This window comes from Tamandua tetradactyla, chromosome 13 (assembly GCF_023851605.1).
Source record: "Tamandua tetradactyla isolate mTamTet1 chromosome 13, mTamTet1.pri, whole genome shotgun sequence".
NCBI lineage: Eukaryota > Metazoa > Chordata > Mammalia > Pilosa > Myrmecophagidae > Tamandua > Tamandua tetradactyla.
The window spans coordinates 89310271-89337338 of NC_135339.1; the positions used below are offsets into that span (position 1 = coordinate 89310271).

Genomic DNA, 27068 nt, shown 5'->3' on the forward strand with positions numbered 1-27068 from the left:
GGGTTATATAGAGAAGGTAGGGTTTAACAAATGAATAGAATTGCTGAATCAGTATATTGATTTTTGTTTGTTTGTTTGTTTCCAGTATCTTAGAGCAGCTAGAACTAAAAACCTGAAATTGTGGAAATATAACCTATACCAAAACTCTGCTTTTACAACTAATTTTTGTGATGTGCTTTGAAATTTATTATTTCATATATATATTATTTTTCACAAATAAGGAAAAAAGTAGATTGTGATGAAAATGCACAGCTGTATGATGATATTGTGAGCCATTGATTGTACATTTTGAATGACTATGTGTGTGATTATATAATATATATATCAATAAAAACTAAATAATTTTTAAAAATAAAAGCTATAGTTCTTTCCATCAGCCTGAATCTTCATTGGGTTTTCTCAATATTGGGCAGCAGATACCAAGATAAGTGACACATGATAAACAAACAATATGCACTACTGCATTTTGAAGTTTTTCCAAGTCAGTGTACAATTGCTTTAGCTGTAATAACTTGATAAAAATAAAGAGCTTCCCTTCTACTGTCTTCAATGATTTTCTTTCTAGAAATATGATGGGTATGATAGAAAAAGTCAGATTGGGATAACAAGCCTGGTTCTGCAACTATCAAGCTGGGTAACTTACAGAAAGCCTTTTGACCTCTCTACTACTCATTTCTTCAACTGTAAAAAATGGTCAGGATAATAGCCATTTCACAATGCTGTCATGAAGGTTAATAAGGTACTTTATGAAATAGTTATGACAGATTTCAGCAGGAATGGTTATTACTGGCAATGATTGGCTCGAAAAGAATAGGAGTTGTACAAGTATATTATTAAAAACACTTGTATCTTATGCATACTAAAACTACAAATTACATACATTTTCCTGCAACTCCTAATAAAAAACCTGCTGTTGGAAGAAAAAAAAAAACCAACACACAAATCAAATTTATTTCTCCAAGTGGCCTCAGCCAGTCATTATCTCCTCTACTCCTGATATTTTGTACATCCCTCCATTTACTGTGGAAACAAGGTTTACATGACCCTAGCAATTACCAAACACATGCTCAATTTTCAGGTACTTGCTATTCTTCAGGGAAAGGAATACATACCCAAAGCGGAAAGGTAACAACCTATCAGGGAAAAGCCCAGGAATCTACTCATGAACACAAAGTCTCTGTGGGTTACTTGGTGAGTGATTGCATGTATAAAAGTAGGTTTAAGGCCCTACGTCCCATGGAAAGGAGTTTTTTCTCTCACCTTGAGTCCAGGATTTCCATTCATACGATTTTGTCCTAGAGTAGCCCCACTGATGACCAACCAGACATTAAAGTAGAATAAAGACATTTGGGGCCAAATCATGCCACAAGTGCTTGGGGATGTGGGGAAGATGGCACAAAAATGGTAAGACTTTTGCCCTTTTAGCAACTTAACTTCCTAGCATTTTAAAGGACTGAGCACTGTTCCCCCATACAAGCACCTTCCTCTTTTTCTACCCCTTAACCTCTCTCACACTTTCCTTCCTTACATCTCCTGTTCCCCTCCCTCCAAAAGGTTTGTCCTCTAAAATATCTGTGGATCAGGTTGGTAGGGAGGAAGATATGAGGATGCAGAGGGAACAAGTTGTAGAATCTTTAGTAGTTCCCAAAATTCCAATTTTTTTTATCTCATCATTTCCGTGTACTCCAGATTTTTTTCAGAAATTTCACTTCTGAAAAAGTTGCAGTGCATTTGCATGTTAAGGTGTTTAAATCATCTACACATTAGGAAAATGTTCAACTTTTAAAGTGACCCTCGTACTTGGCCTTTAAACTAAATGAATATGAGGAATAAAAGTCAACTCCTTCTGCTACTACTTTCTTTAATGAGAAAAAAAAAGCAGGGTTTGAAGTAGATTAAGTAACTCGGATGTCACTTGAGGCGAAGCCAAAACCTGATGCTTTCACTGGCAGCATATTCATGTGTTTTGCCATTTAGGTGGCTGGGGGGTTCAAATCCCTTAGCATCTGGGGACACACTGATCTTGTAGCTCCATTGATCAGACTGGAAGCTCCAAAGCACATGGGATTCATGTGTTATTTTTTGTATCATTTTCACAATATGCAGGTCCACAGGGTGTGAAATTGTAAGAAATACCTTATTCACAGATGCTCAAACTTTAATGTAGTTGAGAATCATCTGGGGTGTTTGCTATAGGCGTTGCTCATGCAATCTGGAGGGAACACCAGCATCTAAATATATAACAAGGACTGCATGTGATTCTGATAAAGTCCACTGAAACACGTTGAAAGATAATGAATAACGTGGAGGTGGTTTCCAGAATAGGGTACTTTCCAAAGGGGTATGCACTGCCGCTTTTGTCATGTCCAGCGCCTTAGAAACATTCCACACTTAGAACTGGCTTATAAATTAAAGAAACCTACAAGCAAAAGAACCAAATAGGGACATTGCTCTCCAGGTTTTAAACACTGCTATTACCTTCCTTGCCATAGTGGATGGCTAGACCATCAGTTCTGCACCTCAGCTTGGCTTTTTAAAAGAGACTTGAGATGTTTGAGAAAGAGTGATAATCAGCAGCTCCAAAATGCATCCTATTTGAAGCCAAGGTTTGGGAACAACCCACCTACACCTGGTTTAATCATCTTAATGGGATCTGTTGGTTACTTCGAGTAAGCAGTGGACCAGTTGACTTCCTCTGTAACTTAGTCGTTTCATGTTAACCAAATTTTGAATTGGACTGAACCCTTAGTTCCTCTCCATTGCAAGGGAGTGACCCCTGAGCAGGGCTGCAGTTCTGCAGATTCTTCTGATACAATCCACCTCTGAGACGCCCAGCATGCTTTCAGAGAGTATTAATACTTCACATCTATTTTCACAGTGGAGAAGATGCTACTGATCTGCTTATTAATTAGCTTTTGGGTTGAGGGTGATGGTACGAGGATATGACCTGGCCCCCAAAGCTAGAGGAGAAGGAATGTCAAAGTTTGAGTGCAGTCCCAGGTGGCAGGTGGGACCCGCCCTCCGTGACAGCACCCCCACCACCACAGGAGTGAGCTGCCCTGCAAGGCAGAACCAGAGACTGGGCTTCCGTCAGGGGCGTAGACTGCACTCTGCCATCCTTTGCTCCAACATCCACCCAAGATCCCCCTCAGTGGAGAGAGCCAGGTCAACAGAGCAAATTCCCCAGAGACTTACCCAGACCCAGGTTGGCTCATCCTGTCTCCAGCTAAAGGAGAGTGTGAGAAGGGACAGCCCTTGTTGCCGCTTTGATGTGTCCTTCCTGGGACTAAGGTAGCCCAAGAGATATCAGACTGTCACCTGCATTGCCACCCCTCTCATGGTGAGGAACAGGTGAGAGGAGCAGAAGAAGAGTGTGGAGGAAAGGGAAAGGGATGGGAGCTGGAGGCAAAGGAGGGGAGCAGGAGAGAGGAATCAGGAAAGGGGGCGGTTAGGACTCAAGGGAAGTGGGATTGGAGAGGGGAGCAGGAATGGGGAAGAGAGGAGGAAGTTCCTCTTCTTCTTGCCAAGGAAGGAACACAAGAATGAGAGAAAGGGGATTCCCACCACACCATCACCAAAAAAAAACAAAAACCTTTTTACTGTGAAAAATACTAAGTGTACATGAAGGTAGGGAGGATAGCACAACCTATGGACAATCTTATCCATCACTGGCCTCACCCACTTTCCTCACTTTCTCTCCCACTGGACAGTTTGGAAGCAAATCCTTTCTGAATAAATACTTTAGTATTTATTTCTTAAAGATAAGGACTTTTTAAAATATGACATAATGCCATTTTTGTGCCTAAAATTAGTTAACAATAAATTTTTCATGCTGATAATATCCAGTTAATGTCCAAATTTCAGGGTGGGGAGAGCTTTTGTCTGTTTTCTCTGTTGCAGTACTTGGAACAATGCTTGGCACATAGTAAGTGCTCAGTAACTACTTCTCAAGTGAAGGAATGTACATTGAACTTGAGTGGCAGAACTCGGTTATATAATGTGACCATTCAGATATTTCAGGATATCATATCACATTATATTGTAATAATATCATGTTATAATTAACATATTGTGTATTATTATAATTATATGCATAATTGTGTTATATAATTAATAATCTATTATACTTAACATATATTATTTAATATTTAGCAGAAATTATGCAAACTATTGCTAAACTAATCTTCCAGCACTTATCATGACTCTTCAGGTCTTAAAAACTTTTAGTGCCCCTCGTGGCTTACTGAGTTAAAGCCAAATACCTTAGCCTGGCATTTAGGGACCTTGGTAATGACACTGTCACTTTTGAAGGTGGTTTTTCATTAAAAAATTTGTGTTGGGTGGAGGCAGTGTTTTATAATCCTTTAAAGCACAATTATTCCTTTTAAATATCAAATATTTGTGTGAACCTGACAAGATATTAATTCTACTTTTTTTTTTTACCACTGATTGAGAAAATGCAAAATGGTAAGAATTGAGTAAAGCTTTTTCTCTTTACCTGAAGTTTCTCAACTTCTACAGTATTTGCATAAATGTGTAAAACAATAATCCATGCATGAGAGACATTTTATTTAGTCAGTCTATAGAAATGCTAGGTGTTTATTGGGATTCTTGAGACCTCTGCAATAGCACTGTACCCACAAAAGTTTGAGATTCAAAAGTGTGGGAACCTTTGGCTTTGGGGTTAGAACATTTCTCAAGGGCATATGATCGGCCATGAACTCAAAATGAAAGCACTGATAGAATTTATAATTGACAAATAGTTAGCTTTAGAATGTATTGTGTCTGACAAACACTTTGTGCTTTGTTCACTGTTTGTATTTCCTGAGTTCCAGTTTACAGGAAAGGCAGACCAAGGCATGACGTTAATGGAATGCACTCCTGTTGGGGAACCAGTGGAACTCATGCTCAAGTCTTTGCCTTGGGACTGTTGGGACCCTGAAGTCATGGATTTCAATCACCAGCCCTTCAATTTCTTTCCACTAGTGACACTGGAATGCCTGCTCCAGCACGTGATGCTACATAAAATGAAAAACATGTCCATGTAGGGTGCTTGGTCATGAGATACAGTTATTAAAGAAAGGGTATGCACAGTTTTGAAAAGCCCATCAGAGTTGCCTTTTGTCTGATACTTTTCTGGTATTCTTGAAAAATGATTCAAAAGAAGGAGAAATTTACATACTGGCTTCTATATTACTGACCTCTCAGGATGGAGACTTAGGTATTGAGTTGGCTTCGGCTACAATGACTCTTTTATATACGCAGACACATGCACTTGGTCTCAACAAGCAGGGATCCCCTTCTGCTGCTCCTTATAAATGCCAGGACTGCCTCTTACGAACATGACAATCATCCTTTAAACAACATGCCAAGAGATCAAAGATCTTGGGAGTACTTCATTAAAATCAGAGTGTCAACTCCTGAGGGTATGAAATGCACTTTTCATAATTCCTACTGACAACACTCCAATGAGATGATTTTGTCCTTGCCACCCTGGTGGAATTGCTATAGGAGAGGTGCCTGGAAGCAGAGCGAAGGGGCCATATGCCATCTGTTCAATGGAGGAAGCCCCGTTAAGGACATCCAGCTTGAATGCATTTGCCTGCAAGTTGAGCCTCTTGAAGCAGGATTTCACTAAGTCTGTGTTAATCTTAGTGACATAATTCACTACTCAGGGCTTTTTAAAGACTGTGTGACTTAGCAAGACACTGCTCTGGGATATTAAATAGGACCTCCATATAAGGGAACTATTAATACCAATCTCAGTTTTGTCACTTAAGAGCCTGCCTATATAGCTAACACATCTTCCACATACCAACTCTTAGGCAGATTGACAGGTGAGAAGGGTACAGAGGCAATTCATTCAATTATATGTCACACACTTAATGGCCATAAGATCCAGAAGTAAGGAAACAAGGGAAGCTGGCCTGTGTGAGACACACATCATCCAGAAGACTCAGCAGCTTGCACAGCTCCATCCGATGCTACCATGCAAGACGGGAGCCCTGAGTTGTCAGATTTCTAGTTTTTCAAAATAAACCAAATACTTATGTTTTTTTAGGTGAACATCACTGTGAATTTTTTTTAATCAACTTAATACATGCATAGAGTACAAAAATCAAGGCTTATAATAAATAGCAGCAGTCTCTGCCCTACCCCTCTCCAACCACTATTCCCATTCTCTTCGTAATCAACATTTTCAACACTTTCCTTATTTCTTCTGGTATTTTCCTTGGTATTAGTAACAGTTCAGCTTATGATGCTTTTTTTATTTAGCCATTCAAACATTACCTGTTTATTTCCTGCATTCACAGAGGTGGATTATTTTTATTTATTTTCTTTTTTTTTTTTTTAGCTCGTATGCCATCCAACCCTCCCAACATAGTCAAATCCTCCTATTTAGTGAAATCATGGCCCACAGGGCGCTCTGGCTCTGCTGCTGCCCAGCTGTCATCCTGGGGCTTTGCCTCTCTCCTGAGCTGGACCTCCTCTGTGTCTTGATTTTACATTTTCCTCTTTCTCAATTGAATCCAGATTCTACAAACAATCTATACTCATCATTTTGCAAGAACCATCTCTGATAGCTTCCTAAAAGGCTGCCTGGGAGGTACATTTTTGAGACCTCACATATTTGCAAGGTCTTTATTGTACTCTCTTATTTAATTAGAAATTTGGCTGGAACAGATTTCTGCATTGAAAACCATTTTCTCTCAAAATTTTGATGGCAACTCTCCATTGTCTTCTGGCTCCCAAGGTTTCTGTAAATAAATCTGACGCAGTTCTGATTCATGTTCCTTTGGCTGTGTCCCATCTTTCTCCCTGCAAACATTGGGATCTTCTCTTTTTATATAGGATGTCCTGATATTTCATGGTAACATAGAAAGATGTTCCAGTCAGAGCATCTGATTCTAAATCTGGCGATACCACTTTTTAACTACTCATGATCCCTGGAGTATAATATAATCTCTTTGTGCCACTGGAACCTGAGGATGAAAGAACTTCCATCGTGTAAAGCAGTTGTGAGGATGAAATGAGATAACCAAAGCCCTTAGAAAAGTGTATGGCACATTGTTACAATCAATAGATATTGGGTTTTGTGGCTATTGTCTTCATGATTCTTTGCTCTAGTTGGGCCTGGTGGCTTGTATTCTTCTATTGCATTTCTTGCATTGTGTTGGATGATTTCCTTTCTTCCATTTCTCTCTTCTTTTTTCCTGGAAGTCCTAAAGTCTGATATTGGACTGGATTGACATTTCCTGTTTTCATTCTTTTTTCCTTTCCATCTTTCTTTTTTTTATTATTATTATTTTGCTTTCTGAGATATTTCCTGACCTTTATTTTCTAATTCTATTGAGTTTACTGGTTGCGATCATGTTTTCAATTTTCAAGAGCTCGTTGTCGTATTTTGTGGATGGCTCTCTTTCCAATAGAATCCAGTTCTTGATTTCTGGATGTGATTTGCTCTCACGTTGCTCTGAGAATAATAAGTGACTTTTATTCAAGTTGTTTTCTGGTAAATCACATTTCTTTGGGTTCCTTTCCTCTATTCATTTACTTTGTTCTCTCACTTTATGGTGGAGAATTTCCTCCTCAAAGTTCTGGCCCTCCTTGGGTGTTTATTCAAGCCCAAGAGATGGGCTTGAAAAGGCTGATTGGAAATGGAAACTGCGTTCATGCAACAGCTTGTTGGCTGTTCACTCCAGGGTGATCAAAGGTTTTACCTCAAAAGCCCTTCCCATTTTCCTAGATTAGAATCCTCCAGCATCTACTTGAGGTCCTAGCCTGGCTGTACATTCCAGGTACAGGGTTGGAAGGGAGCTGGGGTGGGGGGGTGGTGCAGGGTGAGGACCCAAGCTCAGTGTAGAGACTTTCACTTCAACCCTTATGTTTAGCCCTGAGCCTCACCCTTGCCTTCCCTGGGACAAAGTTCTCCATTTCAATTTCTTTAAAGAAAGAATTTCCTCGCTATATATGGGACCAACTGCTTCCAGTATAGACTTTCCACCAATTCTATTTCTTCCCTCCTATCGCAGCCTGGGACTTCCTCATCCTGACCTTCCTGAGGAACACTGCAGGACCCGTCACTGCTTCTCCCCAGAACTGCCCTCTTCAGGCACTTTAAACTACAGCCTCTTTTACTCTGTTAATCAATTTCCTTTCTACCATCCTATTTCTATCCTCCAGAAAAAAATCCCAATTTTTAAACATTGGTAACTAATTCAAATCTTATTATATTTTGGGGGGCAGGATGGAGAACAAAAAAATATATCAGAAGACACAGACACTTTTCATTCCCTCTGTGTCTCCAGCATGTAAATACTGTGTGGCACAGAACGGCCTTCCATAAATGGTTTTTATTGACTGATATATTAATTTATCTTTATCAGATTTGATCTAAACCAACTGTTCTCCACTCAACTCTCCCTATTGGCAATTTGCCATCAAAAGGAGCCATCTTAGGAGGCCATTTCAGATCAGTGGGAACGCAGCATCAACAGGTCTTACATTTACAATAGTGTGGAACTATGAGATAATTTAGGCTTTTACTAGGTGTGAGATACAATGTTTGATGCTAATTGTTTACCAGAAGAAGAAAGAAAACAGACTGCTGCTTCAAAGATGCAGTGTGTACATTCTGTAAAAATTCACAAAAGCAAAGTATGATTTAAAAAGTGTCAGGGTTGATGTAAATGACAGAACAAATGTGTGTGCAAGTGTGTGTGCGTGCTCTCCCACTGCAACAAGGAAAAGAGACAAAAATACTGTCATTGTCCCAGATGAATTTGCTTCCATAAGATTTGTGGGGTGAAGGAACATCCTTACCCTCACTGTCACTTCCTGTAGAATCTGAGGGCTATTGAAATGAGAGGGGAAATTTGGGATGCAGCTTTTGTTCCTACTGAATCCTTTCAAAAATACAATGTTTTCATCATAACCAAAGGAAGCACTTCTAGGCCCATCACCATAGTTGACACAGACACATTGACTCCAAGAATCCCAGGACCAGGTGGTCAAGAAGGCTTGTGCCTCCCTGGATGAGCAGGACCAGCCTTCCCAACCAGGGGCTCTGCAACCCCAAGCTAATTGTGCTAATTGTTTCAGTCGTTTTTCAGGGTGTTAAAATGGTTTCCTCTTCAAAAGTCTTCCAACAAAAATAAATTGGAACTTTTCCAGTAATACCTAGTATTCAATCTAGTGTGGTAGATTGAATCATGTCCCCACAAAGACATGTCAAGACCTAACTGCTGGAGTAGTGGGCTCATTTGTGAAGATGGTCTTTGAAGATCCTATTTAAATGAGGCCAAATTGAATCAGGTTGAGTCCTTTTAAGAAGAAATCTAGGTAGAGACAGAGACAACTGAGCAAGAGGAGTAGCAGCCAGGGAAGTAGACAGAAGGCGATAATTCACCATGTGACAGAGGCAGAGATGGAGTGCCTGCAAACCAGCACCACAATGATACAGATTTCAGAGGAAGCATGGCATGCTGATGCCTTGATTGGGGCTTGTATACTGCCAAAATGGTGAGAGAATAAATTCCCATTGTTTAATGCAACCAGTCTGTGGTAACTGCTGTAGCAGCACTGGCAAACTAAAACGCCTAATGTGATGGTTAAGTTCGTGTGTCACCTTGGCAAGTGATGCTGTCCATTTGTTTCTTCAAGTGAGCACTGGCCTGATTGTGACTGTGAGGGCATTTTGTGGATTTAAATCATTAGTCAGTTGATTGCATTTATGGCTGATTACATCTTGACAACAAATGAGACTGCCTTCAGTAATGAGAGTAGCCTCATCCAATCAGTTAAAGGCCTTAAAGGGGAAAATGGTGATCTCAGTAGTCATAAAGAAAAATTTCTATATCAACTTCAGCTAGCCAGCTTCTCCTGGAGAATTCATGGGAACCTTCATCAGAATTCCCAATTAGTAGCCAGCCCTATGGAATTCGTGCTTGCCAATCCCCATAGTTATGTGAGCCAATTTCCAAATCTTTTAATATTTACACACACACACACACACACACACACACACACACACACACACATACCTCTTGGTTCTATTTCTCTGGAGAACCCAGGCTAATACAGATTTTGGCAACAAGAATGGTTCTTTAGAATCTGAACCTTAAGGAAGAAATTTCTGAGGTGGTTCTGAAATTTTTGGAATTGGATTAAAAACCAGTAAGGGTTCTATTTCCAATGTTCAAGATGGCACTAATAGTTCATGGTGCAAACTGGCAATAGAGAGATGCAAAACATCACCACTGAATACTGCTACTCAAATGCTTGTAAGAGGCAGGTTCTGGGTGACAGTGTACTTGACGCCTGAATAGAGTTTTGTGGAGTTAAAACATATAATGATTTTGGCTTTTTATTCCTAAATACACAGGATACATTTGTTAAAGAAAGGGATGGGCTCGAAGTTTCAAATTCCCAGCTCAAGTACTGAATGAAAAACATGAAACTTTCTAAGTGAGTTCCTGGGAGAAACTCCTATTTCTTATAACCATAGACTTGAGATTCTGGAAAACCAAAGTCTCACTGGGCAAGTGGCTAAATTAGAATGCAAATGGAATCCTAACCTTGCTCTGTGTCTGCTGTTAATGGTAGAGCATTGGTTGGGAATGAATGAGATCCTTAAAATTGGAATGGGGACATATGATCTGATAATGACAGTGGTGCATTGAAACCGTAGATTCTGCGGAGTCTTCTTTGCTAGCAAAACCTGTCATCATCTGCCCTGAGGAATTGGCCGACCTGCCTCCATCTGAAAAGATTAACCCTGCCTGTGACAGATAACCCTATGACTGCCACCAGTGGGGAAATAATCCTCAGACCTCTGTCTGAAGAAATTAACCCTTTTTCACTACTTGAAACTGTAATGGAGTACCCTGAGGTAGCTGGCTTGCAGGATGCTGCTAATACCTCTCATAACGCACCTCCGCTGGCACCTTTTATATCCAGACCTGTGGCTGGACTGAAGCCCCACTGGGCCCTGAAAGGCAAGGTTGAAGGGTTGACCCATAAGAAGGTGCATTACACAAGACATGCATGGTTTTCCAATTTATATAGAGCGAAATAAGGGGAACATGTGTGGGGATGCATATTAAGGATGCGAGAAAATGGTAGAAGGAACATAAAATTGGATGAGGTTAAACTTTTTTAATAAGGGCCTACTGATCAGTGGTTCTGGATTTAATGTTGTGACTTGAGGACTTAGAAAGGGCTCTGACACTTTGTTCAGGTGGTCAGCTGAAACATGGACCAAAAAGTGGCCTACATTACATGAAGTGAAAATGCCAGAACTTTTGTGGTATAATACACAAGAGGTGATCCTAGGGCTTAGAGATATTGGAATGCTAGAGTGGATTCAACACGTAAGACCTGCTCACACCAGCCCCTAGCAATGTCCAGAGGACACACCTTTTTACCAGGACTCTGAGGAATAATATTGTGAGAACAGCTTCATCATCCCTCAAGAGATCTATGGGTGCTCCTTTCTGCAGGTCAGATGTTACTGTGGGAACTGCTGCCCCTACATGTGGATGCTTAAACTCAATGGGGATGATCCAGTCCTAGGTCAGCGGAAGCCCAGTGGTAGCACATAATCACCACAGGCAGGTGGGAGGAGCTACAATAACAGAGAGCAGAGTCAAAGCAGTAATCACAATAGTCTGATTCTCAGACCAATATCATTGGCTGGTTGATCATGGGATTCCCAGATACGAAACATATGGACAGTCTGCTAAATTCTTACTTGATCTGTATAGGCAGACGAGTTCTAGGTTAAGGAAACAAAAGTCTAACCTGAATCACAAAAACAGAGACAATGACCCTCAAAAAGTCCAAGATTTGAGAAAGTTTACAGACTCAGGACCTTTGAATGAAGGGAGGGATGGGTCTTCATGGGGAGGAAATCTACAACCCCACCAAAAATATACTGTTAATCTTCCTCCCAGCCTACCCCAAAGGGACCTATGGGCTTTGACCAGGGTTATTTTGCATTGAAGAAAAGGAAATGACCAGATCACTTTGGAGATTATTAGACACTGACTCTTGAACTGACATTGACTCTGGGATACCCAAAATATCATTGTGGTCCACCAATCAGAGTATGGGCTTATGGAGTTCAAGTGATCAATGGAAGTTTAGGGCAGGACCGTCTCACACAGGTTCCAATGGGTCCCTGAATGCATTCTGTGGTTATTTCTGAGGTTCTAAATGCAAAACTGAAAGAGACACCTCAGCAATTGGTAGAATCCCCACACTGGTTCCCTCACCTATGGAGTGAGGATTATTATGGTAGTAATAGCCAAGAGTTAGGGCCTTACACTTAGTCTTTCTAACAGCCTCCACCTGCAAAACCACAACAAAGCAAACCACCTTGCTGAAGAGATTGCAGAGACTAGTGACACCATCAGTGACTTGAAGGATTCAGGATTCCCACCACATCTGCATTCGACTCTCTTATTTGGAACATGCAGAAAACAGATCTTGAAGGATGACAGTAGATCACCATAAAATTAACCAGGTGGTGACTCCAACTGCAGCTACTATTCCAGGTATAGTATCATTGTTTGAATAAATCAACACATCCCCTGGTACCTGGAATGTAGCTAGTGAGCTACTGATCTGGCAACTGATTTTTTTCTCCATACCTCTTAGTAAAGACCACCAGAAACCACTTTTTTGTCTTCAAGTGGCTAGGGGAGCCATAAACCTTCACTGCCTTATCTCAAGTGTATGTCAACTCTTCAGCCCAATATTAAATCTAGTCCACATGAACTTGATCCCCTTTCTCTTCCACAAGACATAACAGGTCCATTGTGTTGATAACATTATGCTGTCTGGACCTCATGAGCAAGAAGAAGCGACTATTCAAGACTTACTAAGCTATTTTCATGTCAGAGGTTGGGAAACAAATCTAACAAAAAATAATCAGGAGCCTCCCACTTCAGTGAAATTTCTACACATCTAAAGATGTAGGGCATGTCGAGATATCCCTCCTAAGGAAGAGTAGGCTGTTACATCCTCAACCAAAAGAGAGATACAATGCATAGTTGGCCTACTTGAATTCCAGAAGAAACAGATTCCTCATTTGGGTGTACTACCCCAGCCCATTTATAGAGCGACCCAAAAGAGCTGCTACTTTTGGGGCGGGGGTGGGTTTCAAAAAAGAGGAGGCTCTGCAACCAGTCCAGGCTTTTGTGCAAGCTGCTCTGCCACTTTTGCCATATGATCCAGAACATTCACCGGTGTCGGAAGTTTCAGTAGCAAACAGAGATGCTGTATGGAGCCTTTTCCAGGACCCTATAGAAGAAACACAGCCCTGACCCTTAGGATTTTGGAGCAAAGCGCTATCAACCTCTGCAAATAACTACTCTTCTTTTGAAAAATAGCTTTGGCCTGCTTCTTAGAATTCATAGAGACCAAATGCTTAACCATGGTCCACTGAGTTGCCATGAAAGCAATGGGTTCATGAACAAAGTGGTCTAATGTTAGGAATACAGGTTACACATGGGCTCAGCAAGATGGACTTCCACTCACAAGGCTGACCTGGCTACAACCACGGGTGAGTGAGGATATTTGTGAGAGGGTGTTTGTCACAGTCTTGTTTGTGATGGCAAAAAAAAACAGAGACTGCCTAAAAGTCGACCAACAACTATTGGTCAATAGAATGTGATAGCCCCCTACTATGGAACTCTGCAGCTGTTAAAATGGATAAGGGACCTACCTGTTCTCACTTGGAAGGACACCCATGCTATATTATTGAAAGGAGGACACTATAGACAGTATATACATGACCTCGTTTTTATAAAAAAGTAAAGGATTATATATCAACATATAATACAGACTCTGTATGTTTCTATGTGCATAGAAAAAGTTCTAGAAGGATGCACACTGAACCATGAACAGTGATTACCCGGGGGGAAGTAATCGGTAGGGGATGGGTCATAACAGAGGGCCTGTCATTATTTATTAGACTGGACTAGTTTAGTAACTTTTAAAAATCCTCAAGTCCCCTATGGAAATGCAGATCCTATGGAAGGAGTCATAGTGTGCTGTGGCCTCATAGCCTGGCTGAGACCTAGGCAAGACTTGGGGGAGTTTTGATTATACAGACTGTTAAGAAGCAGCTCAAGGGACTAGGTATGGCCAGCAGGAGAAGGGCTAGAGCTGGGAGGGATACACGGTCCATCAAGCCCAGCCTTAATCAACTATAAACTGAGGAAACTGAGGCCTAGAATTTAAAAAGACTGTCACAGAAAAAGAGGTTGCAGAGCCCAGACAGAATGTATGTGGTGAGGATCCCTTGTCCATGAAAGTACTCTGCTTTCAGACCCAACCCCATGGTGCCTGAAACAGCAGGACTTGTGGCACTCTGACCGTGGCCTGGCCGTTTCTCTTGGATATCCAGTGGCACGTCCTGAGCTGGTTTCTGCCATCCTCTAGCCCATCTCTGCCACAGATTTACTTTCTCAAGGCCGCTACCCATGCACAGAGCATGCAATCCAATGGACCATGTAGAAAATGAACCAGCCCATTAGCCAACCCAGGTTTGCCCTTCCACAGTGTTCAACTCATTTTACCTTTGTAAACATCAGATTCTCTGCTTAGAACGAAGAACAGAGCCAGTTACACTGAGGCAGGTTGATACTAGAGATAAAGGTAGCTTCCATTATTTAATGGAATATTTGGCTTTCCCCATCCAGAGATATTTTCTCACTTCTCGTCCGTCTAGCAGCTGACTGGCACCTGAGCGTGGCCCTTAACTAAAATCAAAAGGACCAGGAGGTCTAAGGTTTGGCTTGTGATTCTAAGCATCTGCTGACCTTTCTTTAGTACTACTTATCATATTTTAGTATCAGAATCAATTGAACAATGAGTTCTAAAGAGAGCAACTGACTACATTTGTGCTTCGAGAAAAACACAGCCAGTACTCTGCATCCATCACTGTTGGATGGAAAGGGAAAATGCCTTCAAGTGGCTCGTTTTCTTTCAACTGCAGTGTGCCAGCAGCGCGCATAAGGATTCTATAACATGCGGCAACCACTGTGATTTATCCTCTCAAGGCAATGTCTGAGCCAAAAGAGAATGTAAATCTCAGAGAAGTCACCTTTCTCTGTTGGGGAAGTGGATGGGGCCAATTGTCTTCTGGCATCAACCACGTAAAGGTTACAGTGCCCTCTGGTGGTAGTTGCTTTTTCCTGCACTGCACAATTGCACACGCCTCTGATTTGCCCCATGGAAGACCAAAGCAATTCAGTTCTGTGCACCTCCACAGCTGGATGGCAGCCTGAATGAGAGAGGCCTTGAGTTGAAAGGAAAGCAATCAACATTAAAAAAAATATGAAGGGACCCCTATCCTATATTAACAACAGCTCCTCACAACATGAAAAAGTTAGAATGGGTATAGCCCAAATACCCCTAAAGAGTGGGAGAAAGATCAAAGGTGATGGTGGAGTTATACAGTTCAGGTTTAACAAATAAGTATGATTGCTGAATCATTATAATGACACATCTTTTAGCCTCCAGTACCTTAGAGCAGCTGGAATTAAAAACCAAAAATGGTGGAATTGTAACCCATAGCAAACTCTGAAATCTGTTCTGCAACTAATTGTTGCAATGTACTTTGAAATGCATTGCTTTTATGTATGTATGTTATTTAAAGACAAGGAGGCATATAAAAAAAAAAGATACGATTTAACAAATGAGTATGACTGCTGAATCATTATATTGATATTTCTGTTGGTCTCCAGTGTCTTGGAGCAGCTAGAAGAAAAATAAAAATCATGGACCTTTAACCCATACCAAACTTTAAAATCTGTTCTATAACTACCTATTAAACTGTATTTTGAAATTTATTGCTTTTTTTGTATATATATCTCACAATGTTTTTTAAAAAGTTTAAAATTTGAAGGGAATAGCTTCATATTAACTGTGTACAATCCTGAGATTTGATACCCAGTGGACAAAGCAAAAGGCTAAATAAATAAGATTCTGGTAAACTCTCCATATCTACTGAAAAAATATATAGGAAACGACCCAGCCAAGAAAATAACAAAACCAAAAATTGGTGCTGCCCGATGGAAGAAAGTGGATTAGGTACACAAAGAGGCCAGCTGCGGGACTAGTTCCTCCACACGCTGAGTGAGTGACAGAGAGCAAGTCATTTGGCTTGTTCCAGCTACAGTTTGCTCATCTGTGAAACGGAGGTAAGAAATCCTACCTCAGTTCACCACAGGGTCTGGCAGAGAGCAGGCATCCCTAAGTGCAACTGCCATATCCAAATTATACTGCAGTGCCCTGCATCATTTTAGATTCTTTATGCAATTCAATGAGACAATGGAAGAAAGCAGGTAATTTTAAATCAAAGATTTGTAATGGAAACTCATGCCCTCTTTCCTCTAAAGATGAGGCCTAATGTGAAGAATCTGATACATACAATCATGCATATTCTTTATTTTTCCTCTCTCACTTTCCCCACTCTTGTGCCCTATCCTAAAATTAGCAGACCTCAGTGGCTCTTTTTAAAAAAAAATCTCTCACAGATTACTTTCAAGGCAGAGGATTTCTATTTTAGACAGCCAGTAACTTGCACAAGTTGATCCAATGTATTTCACGGAATCAAGATTATGAACAATATGCTTACTAATTTTAAGTTGCAAACTGGCAATTTTTTATGAGTCATCTCCTGGAACTCTGAGCTTATGTGTGTAAAATTTATTGTTATTATCAAATAAAACATACCAGTTTTATATCTGGATTGTGGTTGCGGTTACACAAATGTGCTAGTAAATAAATTGCATGGAACCACACACACAAGTGCATGTAAAACTGGTGAAATCCGACCAAGCTGTGTGGACCAAGCTGTCCCTATATCAATTCCCTGGTTTTCTATATTGTCATGTGGTTAAGCAAGATGCTATTACTGGGGAGAACTGGCTGAAGGGTACAAGGTAATTTCCCGTACATTTTTTGGCAACTAACTGTGAAGCTATAATTATTTTAAAATAAAATTTAAAAGAAGAGCATACCAATAGCATCTCTAATACACAATTACTTATAACCATAATAGCTATTAAACTCTGGGTAATAAGATATGAATGGTAAGCAGTAAACATATAATTATGATCATTTCTCTTACTTTTTCATGGTCAAATACAATATTTAGTTTTCCTCCAGTATCTATATATATATCTATCTATATATATATACAGATTTCTTTTTAAGTTGCAATACTTCTATATTTTAACACCCCTTGACATTAAAATAAGTCTAACAAAAATGGATAACGTCATCCTTTAATTAGCATTATTTTTCTTTCTTATTGGTGTATCATCAACTGATGATATCTTAGAGTCAATGAAATATGGGTGTGGCCAGGTTACTAATGGTGTTTGTCCAGTATTGCCTGCTCCCTCCCAGGGCACATGGTAGGATTTACTTACCTGCCCTCTGGAAGTTCAGTGTAACTGTGGGATTAGCTGACCAGTGAAATGAGAGCAGAAATGATGTCTCTTCTAGAAGGAGGTCTTTAGGCGACGATGAACCTCATGTCTTGCCACTGCCACAGTGACCACTGGTGCTGCAGACGCTGGGCACTTATCAGCCCAGAAGGAAGTCAGGATGGGAAAAGGCCTAGTGCCCATGATGGACATGAATCTTGGGCCCAAAACTAAATGTTTGTCATTCTAAGCCACTAAAACGTGGGATATATCGTTACTGCAGCATAACTTAGCTTATCCTTGCCAGTGAAGTGATGGTCAGTGTGGGCAGTTTTCCCTCATACCAGCACTTCACCAGGTAGAGTCTATGGGCCCTTGAGATGCTGAGACCCTTTCAGAGGGTCTGTGAGGTCCAAACAGTTTTCGTAATACTACTAAGATCTTATTTTCCTTTCTTCATGGTCAACATTTGCTCTGATGGTGCAAAACAATGGTGGGTAAATGTGCTGGTGCCCAAGCATGAACAAAGGTAGGTCCTAGCATCTACTACCCCGCACTTGCAGAAAAGGAAAAAAAGAGAAGCCAGTCTTACTGTAGAGTGTTCTTAATGACAGTAATGAAAATTCTTCACCTTATTTGTTCTTACCCATGAGTACATGTCTTTTTAGCATCCCTGTGACAAAATCAGGACGTACACCAAGCATTTCTGCTGCAAACTGTAGTACAAGAGTCATCTTGGGTAAAAGACATTATGCAATTGTTTGAGTTGAGAGATGAACCCACTTTTTTCTTTCTTTTTTCATGGAACACTGTTTATAATTGAAGGAATCTCTGAAAAACTGGTTATTCAGACTTGTGTAATTGGCAGACATTTTCTCTAAAGCGAATGCAGTAAGCCTGTCCCTTCAAGGGAAACAACTGGTGCCAATGATGAAATCCAAGCTTTCAAATGAAAATTAGATTTTGGAAAACTTGTATGTGCCACCTTGAGCTTAGCAGCCTCCCAATATTTAAAGACTTTTCTGATGAGATCCCATGCTGATATTAAGAAATGCAATTTTTTATTGAATCTAATGAAATGCATCAAGGTTTGGAAGAGATGCCGAGCTTAGGGGGCCAGTATTTTCCAAGTGACCAATGCATTACAAAATCATGCATGGGTAAAAGATAACATCAACGTACAAAACAGACCGACGGATTTTAAAATAAAAAAGGATGAAAAGTTTATTGATATCCATTCTATATTCCACATTGCAACTAACCTTTGAGAAACTACCCAACTATCAAGTTTTGATAAAGCATTGGGGAAGGATACCCACAATTATATATAAAGACTGTTAGAATGGTTGTCTTTTTTTTTCCAACTACATACCTTTGTGAGGCCAGATTTCTTCATGTACTTCAACTAAACAACATATATCACAATAGATAGCATGAAGAAGCAGATATGAGAATGTAGCTGTCTTCTATTAAACCAGACATTAAAGAATCACAAGATGTAAAAGATAGCCAATGATACAAGGTTTTCACAATGCAACAGTCACACTGTAAAAGCTATATAGTTATACAGTCTTCTTCAAGAATGTAAATGTTCTAAAAATGATCATGGTGAAGAATACACAATTATATGATGATATTGTAAACCATTGATTATATAACATGGTTGGGCTGTATGTGTGTGAATATTTCTCAATCAAAATACTTTTTAAAAAAGATTGCCATTCTTTTCACTATTTTTTCTTAGAAAATACAGTGATTTTTAATTAATATATATATTATGTTAACATATAGTGAGCTTATTATTTTTATATTAAAATGAATTCGTTTTTAATGTCTCAGTTATAAGTTCTAATATGGTAAATTTCAATCAATAGATATAACCCACATTACCAAAAACTCTTAGGGGTTCTCAATCTTTAAGCATGTTTTAGAACTGCTGCCTGTGCCATACCAGGTTAAATCCACACGGATATCACTCCACGTACACACACTGATTCTCACATGGGCTAACGGAAGAAGGTTCTAGATCTCGCTCCCCAAAAATGAAGGGAGAGCAGGAGGAAGCTGTGTGCTTGAAGAAGAAGATCTGGAAGTCCTGAAGACAAATGCTCAGCTTCACTAATTTCATGTCAAATGGCCTTCAGTTACCTGAATCTGCGCAGAACAGGAAACCTGCGCACGAAGTATTCTGAGCATTCCCCGGGGACGACCAGGGTTGTCACAGAGCAGCAGCCCCTGCGGTGCCCTGGGTGGTCCCCAAGGGTCAATGGATGGACCACGGCTGCAAGAAGGGTTTGCATGCCATGCCCTCTCCTTGTGCAGTCTCCTCAACCCACACTCCCAACTCCATCGACAGCGGGATTTCTCATGAGAGGCTGGGAAATGTCTTCCTGTCGCCACACTAAAAAGCAAGATCAATGCCCCCCAAATCGAAAACCCATTTCGATTGTTAGGGAAATGTCCTAAAGAGGTACCAAAGAGGGAATTACATTGTATGGTGTTCCACAAATGACCCAAAACAACCTCAAAGTCCCATGCCTTGGGGTAGATGTACCATACAAAATCTCTAACCTCTCTCCTAAAGTTCTTCTCCTTCTCTGATCCCATAAGAACCCCCCAGCCCATCTTTTTGTTTTGCTTTGTTTTTTTGTTTTGTTTTTTCTTGATTTAGGGGTTTTAAAATATATTTTTATTAAGAAATCTTCACACAGATACATTCCATCCATAGTATACAATCAATGGCTCACAATATCATCACCTAGTTGTGTATTCACCACCATGATCATTTTTAGAGCATTTGCATCACTCTAGAAAAAAGAAAAAGAAAAAAGAAGAAACTCATACCTCCCATACCCTTTACCCCTCCCTCTCATTGACCACTACTATTTCGATCTACCCAGTTTTTTAATCCTTTATTCCCCCATTATTTATTTTTTATCCTTATTTTTCACTAGTCTGTCCATACCCTGGATAAAAGGAACATCAGACACAAGATTTTCATAATCACACAGCCACATTGTAAAAGCTATATCGTTATACAATTGTCTTCAAGAATCTAGGCTACGGGAACACAGCTCAATAGTTTGTTACTTCCCTCCAGCCACTCCAATACACCATAAACTAAAAAAGGATATCTATATAATGCATAAGCATAACCTCTTGACTCTGTTTGAAATCTCTCAGGCACTGACACTTTATTCTGTCTCATTTCCCTCTTCCCCTTCTGGTCAGGAAGGTTTTCTCAATTCCATGATGCCAGGTCCCAGCTCATCCCAGGAGTCCTGTCCCACGTTGCCACGGAAACTTACACCTCTGGGAGTCCCTCCAACCTATCTTGACCTTAAAAATTCATCTTTTCTCCACAATCTCTCTCTCTCTTTCCTGTATAAATCACTGAAGCTTTCTTCCCTTTTCTTCACTCATTTATAGATCAGCACAAGAAAAACCCTCAAAACAAAATATCAGAATCCCCCTTGGAAGGAGAATGGGGCAGGCAGAAAATATGTGTTTTCATACAAATCACTTTCATTTCTAAGAAATGACATGCATTTCCAAAGTCTTTAGGATTAAGAGTTATCCATGAGATGTGTTTCTAGATTTGGGGTTCAAAACTAACATCAATCTGGCATTAGCATTGACTGAGGACTCTTCTTCATTATTTAGCTTGACCATCTCACTTCTCTCCTAATTCACATATACATAACCACTTAGAGTGTTCAGGGATAGTGCTTTGTCATTAATGCATCATCAGCATTGTCTTGAGTTGTTGTGCTTGGGCTTGCTGCTATTATTCCTGTTTAATTACAAATTTTTATTGGTTTAACTTCATCATTATCACTTCAATTTCTTGTGAGCTATTTGGTTTGCCATGTAATGAGAAGCCTATTAGAAAACATAGCATCTAGGGCCCATAATTTTCCGGTGCTTAGATTTAACACATGCATTTGTAATGGTACAAATATGAACCACACAGACTCATATTGAGAAGGAATGTGAGATGTTATTGTATATAATTATGTAATGACAGATAGATTATAAAGATTATTTTTATGTTACATATAAATGATCTTCTCAAAACACCCTTGGACAGTGGCACTGTGTGGTTATCAAAAACTTTTCTCAACTGGTAAGTTGGAACAGGCCAGCTCTGGGGCATAGAACCTTATGTATTAACCAATTAATGCAAAAAAATGTATAACATGCAATGGTTTATAGAATGTACTAATAATTCCCAAGCTGATATCTCTAGCCTATGATTCCTCCTAAGTTCTCATCCCATATATTCAATCACAAATAAACTCATCATGTCCAAATGTACCATCTTTCCTCTCCCCTCGTAACTCTTCCCTGCTTCAGGAATTGGCATCACTGTTTCCTTAGTCATGATTTGCAAAGTCAGCCCCATTCTCTTCCCTGTCCAATCTCCAAGCCCTGTCAATTCTACCTCTTAAGTGTTTCTTAAATCCATCCCTTTTTCTCTACCTGCACTGCCACTGCCCTTTATAGCACCACCATTCTCACCTATATGTTTTCACATCTTTATTCCCAGCCCTAGAATGATTCCTGGCACACAGTAGGTGCTCATGCAAGATGTCTCTGTTTGCCCTTTCTCCCTTCTCCCCTCCCCCCTCTGTCTGGGCCCAGGAAGCTAACCTGATGGACCACCTTGGCAGGTTGGCTTGTTCTCTGGCTTTTTCAGCAGAGCTGTCCAATAAAAATAAAATGAAAGCCACTTATGTGATTTTAAGTTTCCTAGTAGCCACATTTCAAAAGGTGAAAAGAAATAGGGGAAGTTAATTATAATAATATGTTTTATTTAGCAAAATATATCTAAAGCATTGCCATTTCAACATGTTATCAGTATTCAAAAAGAAAAAAATTTCTTAATGAAATGTTTTACAATCTTTTGTCTCACTAAGTTTTCAAAATCCAGTGTGGGGATGCAAGGGTAGGTCAGTGGTAGAATTTTCACCCGCCATGCGGGAGACCCAGGTTCAATTCCCAGTCCATGCACAAACAAACAAGCAAAATAAACAAACAAACAAACAAAGAAAAATTCAACAAATGGTGCTGCAATAACAGGATACTCACATGGAAAAATAATTAAATTTGGTCCCTGCCATACAATATACAAAAAAAAAAAATCCAGTGTGTGTTATTCTTACGGCACATCTCAATTTAGAATAGCCACAATCATTAAACTGGATAGTGCAGATCTGGAGAGGAGAGGGCTAGAAGAGAGTAAGATCAGAGTACTTGTGTCTCCAATTGACCCCAACCCCACAGAGTCATCCCAAGCCAGTAGCACCCCAGCTCTTATCAGGCAGCCTCTCTGGCTCTACACCCAGGACCCAAAATCTTCACTGAACAAAGAATAGTCATGACCTTGCTGTTTTCCCATTGGTCTGAGAGGCAATTTTATCAACTACTAAATTTCCATATACATTTAGTCTATTTTCAGATTTTTCCCTCTGTTCCATTGGTCTATGCATGAACAAATTCCATGCCATTTTAATTACAGGGGTTTTATAGTATTTTAATGTTATAATTCTAGATGCTTTATTGTATATTTAATCTCTAGCCTCCCTCTCTTCTTCCAGGTTCTTCTAGTGATTCTTCCTCTTCTAAAAGCAACTTGTCTAACCCCATTAAAAAAAATAATAAATGGACTTTTCAAATTGTGATTGCATTTAATTTACAAATTGACCTATGAGGAACTGACATCTTTGTGAAGTTGAGTCATCTTATCCAAAACATGGGACATCTTTCCATTTGTTTATGGATCCTTTTGCATCTTTCAAGAATGTTTAAATTTTCTGTACAAGTTTTGGACATTTCATACTAAGTTTATTTTCAGGTATTTTATTCTCCTCCTTGCTGTTATATAGTCTCCTCTTCTGTTATATTTTATCACTTATTTTTATGTATGTGTATATATATAACATGACAACTATTGATTTGTGTGTATTGATTTTATAATTTGTTAATTTACTAAATTCTCTTATTGTTTTATAGTAGTTTTCCATTGGTTATTTGGGTTTTCCCATAAATAGACATATTATCTGCAAATAGGGATATTTTTCTATTCCAAAAAATACATATCCAATAAGCACTTTGTTTTATCTGATTGCATTAGCTAATAATGCAGTGTTGAATAGTAGTGGAGATAATATTATGGATTATATCAATATATTTCCTAATATTGGAATATCCTTATATTCTAGAACAAATCTCACTACATCTTGATATATTATTCTTTTAACATGCTATGGATTCTATCTGGCTAATATTATGTTTAAATTTTTACATTAATGCTTAATAAAGTAAGAATAATCTGAAGCTTAATTTTCAGTGTAATATTTTTAGATTTGAGGGTCAATATTATACTCATTTCATAAAACTTCTTTGGTTTCATGCAGTCATAAAACAAAGTTTCCTATGCTCTGAAATGAGTTGGGAGACATTGGGGTTATCTGATCATCGAGATGCCTTTTTATTTGATTTGATACTAACTTGACTATAGTAGCATATACATATACTGTTTCTATACCTATCCGGCTCCCTGCCTTTTTGGTCCTTGTTACAAATTGTAACGTTGTACATTGTCTGTCCCAAACCATAGATTTATCATTAATGTTTGTGCATTTGCATTTTAGCATCTGTATGGAGTAAAAAGTAGAGTTACATAACAAAAAATATAATACAACAGTACTGGCATTTATAATTACCTCGGTGGGTGACCTTTATTAGAGGTCTTTATTTCCTTACACTACTTTGAGCCTCTGTCCAGTATCCTTTCCCTTCAGGCTGAAGAACTCCCATCAGCATTGCTTGTAGTGCAGATCTACTGCTGATGAACTCCCACAGCTTTTGCTTCTCTTACTCATTTTTGAAAGAAATTCTCACTAGATATAAAATTCTTGGTTAGCAATTGTTTTCTCTCAGAGTTCTAAATACTCCAATCACTGCCTTCTTGCTTCCATGATTTCTGATGAGAAATAGGAACTTAATCTAATGGATAGTCTAATTAATAATTAACTTCACTATATACAATATGTTGCTTTTTCTTGCAGCTTTCAGAACTCTCCTTGTGCATTTGACAGTTTGATAAATATATGACAGGGTGTATTTTTCTTCAAATTTATCCTGTTTGGTGTTCTCTGAGCTTCTTGGATGTATGTGCATATTCATGTCTTTTGCTGAGTTTGGGAAGTTTTCTATCATTATTTCTTTGAATAGTCCTTCTGCCCCCTTCTCTCTTTCTTTCCCTTCTTGAACTCCCATAACGTGCTTATTGGTACATTTTATAGTATCCCATAGGTCTCTTAGGCTATTTTCATTTTTTATAATTCTTTTTTATTTCTGCTTTTCAGCATGGATAATTTCAATTGTCTTGTCTTAAGCTTCACTGATTCTTTTCCACCAGTTCCAATTTGCTATTGAAACCCTGGAAATTTTCCACTTCAATTATTTTCAACTCCAGTATTTCTGTTTGGTTCCTTTTTCAATTTTCTATTGACGTTCTCATATTCTTCATTTATTGTTTTCCTGATATTCTTTAATTTCTTGTGTATTTTGCTTTGTCTCCTTGAGCATACTGAAGATCATTTTTTAAAAGTCTTTGTTCAATACATCCACAGGCTGGTTTCTTCCCCCCCAAGGAGAGAACTTAAAAAGTTTTTAATTTTAATGATGCCCCTTATTAAGTTTTCTTTCATGGATTGAGCTTTTTGTGCTGTATCTAAAAAGTTATTGCCAAATTCAAAATCACCTAGATTTTGCCTCCATTATCTTCTAGAAATTTTCTAGTTTTGCACTTTACACTTAGATCTATCTTCCATTTTGAGTTAATTTTTTGAAAAGTGTAAAGTCTGTATCTAGTTTCAGTTTCTCCTAAGTGGATGCCTAGTTGTTTCAGTGTTATTTGTTGAAAAGACTATCCTTTCTCCATTGAATTCTTTGTTCGCTTGTCAAAGATTAGTTGACTATAATTGTGTAGGTCTATTTCTGGACTCTTTATTCAGATCCATTGATCTATTTGTTTATTCTTTTGACAACTAAAGGTCTTGATTACTGCAGCATTATAGTAAGTCTTGAAGTTGGATAGTGTCAGTTCAACAACTGTTTTTGTTCTTCGATACTTGTTGGATTTTTTGGTTCCTTTGCCTTTACCTGTAAACTTTAGGATCAGTTTGTCAATACCCATAACATAAAATAACTTGCTGCAATTTTGACTGAAGTTGCATTGGATCTCTAGATCATGTAAGGAAGAACAAAACATCTTAACAGTATTATCTTTCTGTATTTTGTTCATATTTTATTCAAAGAAATCCAAAAGTGCATTTCATGACTTCTACCATTTTTCTCTTTTCTACTGTTTTCTATTTCCCAATATATTAATATCTTTTTGTGTATTAATTCCTTCCTCCTTTCTTTTGGTTTATTTTGTTCTTTTGCTAACTTTTTTAATTAATTCATTTCAGTTTCATTTTCGCTGCTAGGCGTATTTTTAAAATATATACACTTTCTTCCAATGACTATTTTAGCCTTATCCCTTAGATTCTGATACGTCAATGTTCTAAACCTCTGGTTATTTCTTTTTTGCATGCACAGGCACCAGGAAACAAACCCAGGTCTCTGGCATGGCAGGCAAGAACTCAGCCCAGTTACTTTTAAGAACCTCAGCAATTTCAGTTTACATTTTCCCTTTGGCCCAAGAGTTGTTTGTAGAGCATGTTTTATTGTTGCTATTTTATAATTACTAGGTGGAAGGACATTTATGGTTTTTTCTTACTTTTATTGACTTCTGATTATTGTGGTGAGAGAAGTCTTTTTGTATTCTTTTTGTTCTTTGAATTCATTGACAGCTCCTTTGTGGGATAAGAGTTAGTCCATTTTAAAAATGTCTCCATGTATACTTTAAAAGGTATCTTTGGAGAGGTGCCCTCTGCAAAGGTCAGTAGTCTGTGGCTTTACCTTGTGCCCTGTAGCTTGGCAGAATTCATCTGTTGCTGCTAATTTGGGGGTGTATATCCTTGAATTCCTTAGGAATGCTTGTTGTGCCAGACGCAAAATGTGATGAAGCTTCCTTTCATGTGTGCTTGAAAGATACACATTCGTGTATCTACCGCCTTTCTTTTTTTTCTTCCTTTCTAACCACCTGTTTTCTTTTTTCAAGGGATCTCAAGAGCTGTTAGGTCACATAAAATGGTGCCTCTCCTTAAAAACAGAGCCTTTTCTTCTATTTAGAAAGAAACCCTCCATTTCTTTTACTAGACTTGAATACTTGCTGAAACCTTAAGAAGAAAGTAATTGTTTACCATTTTGCTGTTTACTAAGATTACCTATTTTGACTGCCTTGTGTTACATCCATTCTTGGCATTTCTGGAATAAACCTGCCCTCCCCATCACAGTGGGCATCTTTCTCGCGTGATATTGCATTCTGTTCGCTTGGTTTTGTGCTCTTAGTGGTGGCAGCACCTGCCCTCCACAGCCCTGCCCCGTGGCCAAGTCGTGCACCACGTGACTCCCCACCCCTCCAGGTCATGTTGATGAAACCAGAACTGAGCACCTGAGCCAAGATTGACAACCCAGTGCCAAGCCCTGCTGGAAACAGTGGACTGG

General features: G+C 39.1%; 1 protein-coding gene across 1 annotated transcript in view; it reads left to right on the plus strand.

Annotated features, from left to right (window-relative positions):
- The first annotated feature begins 2929 nt into the window (after positions 1-2929).
- PRMT2 (protein arginine methyltransferase 2) overlaps positions 2930-27068 on the plus strand; it is a 51383-nt gene continuing 27244 nt past the window's right edge. Inside the window, 1 exon segment of the mRNA XM_077124466.1 lies at positions 2930-3291. Coding sequence (XP_076980581.1) covers positions 2930-3291 — 362 coding nt within the window.